Below are 6,000 nucleotides of genomic sequence, written 5' to 3'. Positions count from 1 at the left end.
TGTTCCCTTGCTTGACTTTCGTAGTAAACCAGCCTGGTGGTCCTGAGCTCACCAATGTCTACTCTGAAAAATGTGTGTTAAAATTTACAACTTTTTTTCTTTTCTTTTTTTTAACTCTACGACTCCTTTCTTAACCGAAGAGGTGGCGCTCTCGGATCATTAATACGTTCTGTAATATTTACTTTTAATTCTATTCTGTAATATCAACCAAAAGCTCCATGCAACCGAAAAGAAAACAAATAAAAGTTCATATTATATTGTATGCGTATGTAAATATTGTAAACTAAAATGAACAACTGACTGCGGTTACCCATCTAATGCTCTATAAGGATTTTATTATAAATGTTCTATCTATTTAATAGTATATCCAAAATAAAGTTTTAAAAAGTTGTCTTTAAAGAATAAAAAATATATGGCATCTTACATAAACTTAGCATCAGATGAGTCTGTTCCACCCTTACTGAAGCAAAGAGGGTATTATTCTGATACAATTGTAAAGACATTTCACAATCAAAGTGTAAGTAATCAATCATAATTTTATATGTATTTATACATTTTTTTAAACTTTTTCTTCTATAAACTGTTATGAAATTACACTTTATTGTTTTAAGTTACACATTTTAAATTAAAAATTTAGAATTTTGGGGCTAAAAAAGACCTTAGTATTTCATGGAAACTTCTTCAAAAAGATCATTCAATAATTGGTATAGTTATTCTAATTTTACTTAGATGCACAATAATTGTATGTTAATGCATATCAATAGTTTAAAATTATTTTACTATTGCCACCTAGCTTGCAAAGTTTTATATTTTTCTTACCATTATAAAGCATATTTATGTACACAAGACCTCACAGAAAAAATATAAGCCCTTGAAAGAGTAATACTTCTGATCCACCTCAAAATTTAAAATATAGTTGCTCACAATATAATATCCAAAATAAAGTTGATCAAATTATGCTCAGAGATGTTCTAAATTCCTAAATTATCTGTGGAAATTACCTCATTGAGCAAAGCAGCTATTTCTTCACATTTGGGTTCAATTGTTAAAAATAGGATTATATCATGTGATAAAATTATTTTTTCCTAATTTCTAAAAAGTTTTCCATTGTAGAAAAAGAAAAAAAAATTTTGAACAATTATTTTTTCCTAGTACATAACCTATTTTAAAACACTTAACATTTTTTGTATTGCAATCAATATGCTTTGTTGATATAGAGATATAGTATTAATTCCTTCGTTTGATATTTTCTTACAATGACTATGGATTTGTGAGTAGATAAATTCAAACTGGTATTAAGTTTGGATGCATATTCATTTGTTTGATATTTTCTCTCTAATTTTTTGAATACTCTGTATCTCAATCGCTTTTAGAAAAGGAATCAGCTGAATACTTAGACTCTGATGAGGTTTTTGCAGTTAATTAATTGCTATAATTGTCCCAGCAAGCACAGGTTCTTTATTTTATTTTTTTTAAATTGTCCATCTTTTCTTTCATTAATTGCTTTAATAAATAAGAAAAATTCATTTTATTCTACAGTCCCATTACTTCATTTACTAGTTTGCTAGTTTTTTCTTTCCTATTTTTTTAAATATCTTTTTTCATAAATAAATATCTTCCAGTAATATTCTTATAGTAAGTAGTTTCTGCTAACTATTGAGGTGTCCTCAATAGCAATATGTTTTCCAGGTTTTTTTAATGTTTCGTAGTCAACCAAATGTCTTCTATGTTTTTTTTTTAAGTTTTGTGTAAAATGATTGACCTAAATTTGAAGTATTTCTTAAGGTAAAGTAGAAGTTGCTTAGCAATTAATTTAGGCCTTGCAACAAACAAATAGTAGTTAAACTGAGCCTTCTATACTTCTGGCAAAAATATAGTTTATAAATGTTATACCTAGCCTACTTATTTTCCTGAAAAATAAAAACTAGGTAGTAGGTATACATACATACATACACACATACATACATACATACATACATACATACATACATACATACACGCACGCACGCACGCACGCAAGTACGCACACACACACACACACATAGAAATTTATTTAATTAATGCTTGTAAGTATTTTTTAACTACATTTAATTAATGCTGTTAAATGTTAAGCTATATTACTTTATATTACTGATAAGAGAATCTATTGCTTTGACATGACTCAATTTTGCTTTTTAGCTCATACATTTAAAGAACCAAAACAAGAAAGCTTTCTTAAAAGTCAAAAATATGGATTGACAACAGCATCAACACATATTTCAGTATTTGCACTAAATGCCTATTTACCCTTCTATTTATTTATTTATGTGAATGTCTGCAGCCATGTGTGCATGCAAAGTTTTTAAATGTTAAAATATTTGTTATATTCTCATATGCAAAATAAGGATAACAAGAACTTAACACGAAAAATATGAAATGAAAATTTTTATTAATTTTTTTGCTAATTTAATTCACTCAGATGGAAAGTTTAAAATATTCAAAATATCTTCAATTTTTTAAACTTTAATGAGTTTTAAAAATTTTGAACTTTTCTGATGTTGGTGAAAGAGAAATATTGCAGTGATGTCCATCTGTATCCTATTACAGTAGATGTTAAGCTAAATGAAATAAACTATGAGATCTTATAAATATTCTGAAATGCAATTCTAATGTATGGTAACTAAGTAATTTTTTTAGTAAATCATCAGTTGTTACACTTATTTTTTTCCAGAGTTGATGAGTCACTAAAAAGTATGAATATTATCAAATCTAATAAATCAAATGTAATAACTTAAATATAACAAATATTTTAAGTTTTTATTGTTTGAAGCATTCCATTCACTTTTAAACTCCAAGTAAAAGTTAAAGTATATGATTTCAAATGTTTTTCAGGAATTTCCATTGAAATCTTGGGATCCAAAGGTTCAAATTCCATTTAAAACTATTCAAATGCCAATATGCTACAGATCTAAAGATGTTTTAGTGCCTAGAAAGATTGAAGTTGAAAGGTAGTTATCTTAAGTTTCATTTAAAAAATAAATTAGTTTTTATTTTTACAACTAAAAAAGTATTAATATATATATATATATATATATATATATATATATATATATATATATATATATATATATATATATATATATATATATATATATATATATATATATAAATAGTGCATAAAGATAAATTATACTTGCTGACAAATATATCTGCAATAATATAATTCTTTTATACAAACATACCACACAAATGAATCTGGAATTTGTATTTTGATGTAGGCAGAAAAGAAAGTTTGCTGGTCAAGATTTAGAGTTGCTGTTAAGAGATGCTGGAATAGATGAGCAAGATTTAATGCCAGTAAAATTTATAAACACGAAAGTGAATATGCAGAGTAGATCAAGTCAGTCACCATACTCAAGTTTCTTACCTTTGGAAATTTTTGATAATACAGAATATGATTGTCGAACACCTGCTGATTGGTTAACCTTAGGGGTGGAAGAAGGCATTAAAAAACCAGTTCCTGGAAAAGCTTTCTTACCATGTGGTAATCTTTTGCTTATATGTTTAAACTTACTTCTATAAATAGACTCAAAGTATTTTGAAACTTAATGAAGTTTGTAGATGTTGCAAAATGCAAATATATAACAGATTAAAGATTCATATATTCTTTTTCTAATTACTTATGATTAGTTTAATTAATTTTCTTTTTAGATATTGCATCAAATAATGAAATCAAATATAAATGGGTTAATGTTGGAATTATTGGTTATATTTTTGAGAAGCAGTTATATACTGTCAAAGTTGTTAAGAAACCTGAAGAAGATAATTTAGATTCTATTTATCACATACCTCGTATCAGATTAATGTTCTTTGCTGAAGATCCTCAGATTTTTGTTCAAAGAATTAAGAATGCATTTGAAGAGAGAAAAAAAGTTGAAAATCTTATAAGGTATTACTAAATTATTGTCTTTATTAAATATATATTACATAGTTGTTCTTTTTAAAAAGTAGTCTTTAAAAAGTTGTTATTTTATAATAGTTAGATTATTTAAGTGGTTAATTTTACTAGCATTTGAGTTCTATTTTTTAAAATTGATAAACCATAATCTATCATTTTTATTCATGATTTGTTATATTCTAAATTTTAAAAAAATCTTTTCCGATTCTATATTCTTGAAAAATCTTAGAACAATTAATTTTTGCTCATCTATAACAAGTCCAAGATTTACATCAAAGTGATTGAAAATGTTGGAAAATAAGTTTTCAGTAAAATAGCGATAAAGTGATTGAATTTTTTTTATTTATGAGAGTCCTAAATAAGTTTTAAAAGATATTTTAAAAAAATTGAGAAAGTCTTGTTGTCCATAAATCAAATACATTTTACCAGCGTAGGTTGATGATTTAGATATCAAAAAAGGGAAACAAGAAATTTTGAGAATTTATCAAATCTGCTGTAATTAAAAAATATAATTGCTGCAACAATTATCTTCCTTAAAAGTTCAATAATTTTCAACTCTTGAATGTAATGATTCTCTTTCAAAAAGTACATTACATTCACTATTGAAAAACATTTATTGAAAAACAATTGTGCTTATAAAAAGTTAAAGTTCAAATTGTTTTTTTATTATCTTTTTACATTTAAGAGTGTAAAATTTTGTTTTGATTGTTTTTTTATGTAAAAGATACCAATTGTATATTGATTGCATGCCAACTGAGGGAGTTGCAGTTTTAGAGCCATATTCTTTAAGTAGAATTGTTGATTGGGCCAAACGAGGAAACACTATCAATGAAAAGTAACTAAATACATGGTTATTACTTAGTGTTAAAGTGTTATTTATTTATTTATTTTTTTTTGGTTTAACATGCATGTTAAAAAAATAGGATGGCACTATGTGTTGAAAAGTTGTGCAAAGAAGTACGTTTAGATTTTCAAAGATCAATGAACAAAATAATCTTTGATAAGTCTGTAAAAAGCACACCTTCAAGATATCCATTTATATTTCTAGAAGAAAAGTTTGCAGAGTATGTTCCTTTACATGGTTAGTTTATATTTTACAGTAGCATAAGTGTTTTTGTTTTTTTTTTAGAAAAAATTTTTGCAAAAATAGTTTTAAATTCCATTTGCAAACAACCATTTTGCATTTGGTGGCTCTTTCTCAATCATCTAAGTGTTCTGGTTCACGATTGATGGTCAGAAGATTAGTTTTTAGTTCTTTCACATATAATATTGACACAACCTTGATGTGGATTGCTATGAAAATAATCATAATGTAAAATAAGATACTCTTTTAGTTTTAGAGTGACTGGTAAATTGAATTAAATTTTTAATTTAAGTTTTTTGATACTAGGCTAAATTATGCAATCACCATTAGGCTGTATTATCTTTTTGATATAAATTGCTTTTTGTTCTATTGTTTTAAAAGTTTTTTAATTTTATGACTTTAAACAGATCTAAATAAATTTAATCTAAAAAAAAAAATATTTTTATTTTTTAGGTTACTATACAGACATTTCGCAAACCGATTTTGATAATAGTTTTAAAAAGTTTTCATTCAAATCATTACTTTTGTTACCAGAAGTTATTGAAGCAGTTTCAAAAGTTAAAGTAGAATGCAATAAAGTGATGACAATGTCTCTATTTCAGTTTCCTATAAATAAAGCAATTCGCTTAGAAGAATTTGAAAATTTACACAGTCAAGCAACTTTACAGGTATCTCTTGTTATATATTTATCTTGTCACATTTAGTTAGAGAAGAGAATTTAAATTTTGTTTGTTCTTTTAGGTTTGTCTGTTTCTTAAAGATAGCTGGGTATCTACTCTTCGAGGAATGCTACGTACAAGTCTCCATAACGTTGGAAAAGGTTGGTTTAACTTGGAGGAGACAAATTGGGAAGTTTACAAAGTTTCAAAGTTATCAAAATTAATGGAAGTAATTAAGTTTCATATGCAGGTATCAGAAAATACTTTTTTACTGTTAATCATGCCATGTTTTCTATCAATCGTAGTTAATGAAACAAATC

The 6,000-nt window shown here is 25.9% G+C and overlaps 1 protein-coding gene across 1 annotated transcript in view; it reads left to right on the top strand.

Annotated features, from left to right (window-relative positions):
* Positions 1 to 231: 231 nt before the first annotated feature.
* The window catches only part of LOC145196301 (dynein axonemal heavy chain 1-like), a 37,965-nt gene continuing 32,196 nt past the window's right edge, over positions 232 to 6,000 (top strand). Inside the window, exons 1-10 of the mRNA XM_090079976.1 lie at positions 232 to 517; positions 638 to 704; positions 2,179 to 2,261; positions 2,872 to 2,987; positions 3,258 to 3,523; positions 3,691 to 3,928; positions 4,662 to 4,772; positions 4,861 to 5,018; positions 5,475 to 5,689; positions 5,763 to 5,930. Of these exons, the coding sequence (XP_089936102.1) occupies positions 413 to 517; positions 638 to 704; positions 2,179 to 2,261; positions 2,872 to 2,987; positions 3,258 to 3,523; positions 3,691 to 3,928; positions 4,662 to 4,772; positions 4,861 to 5,018; positions 5,475 to 5,689; positions 5,763 to 5,930 (1,527 nt within the window). The 5' untranslated portion in view covers positions 232 to 412. The remainder of the gene's footprint in view (positions 518 to 637; positions 705 to 2,178; positions 2,262 to 2,871; positions 2,988 to 3,257; positions 3,524 to 3,690; positions 3,929 to 4,661; positions 4,773 to 4,860; positions 5,019 to 5,474; positions 5,690 to 5,762; positions 5,931 to 6,000) is intronic.

Source organism: Hydra viridissima, unplaced genomic scaffold, assembly GCF_058129835.1.
Source record: "Hydra viridissima isolate aposymbiotic clone 2 unplaced genomic scaffold, HvirCarnegie_v1 scaffold_2, whole genome shotgun sequence".
NCBI classification, from domain to species: domain Eukaryota; kingdom Metazoa; phylum Cnidaria; class Hydrozoa; order Anthoathecata; family Hydridae; genus Hydra; species Hydra viridissima.
The sequence above is the reverse complement of the archived record's forward strand: the minus strand, read 5'-3'. Positions and strand labels throughout refer to the sequence as shown.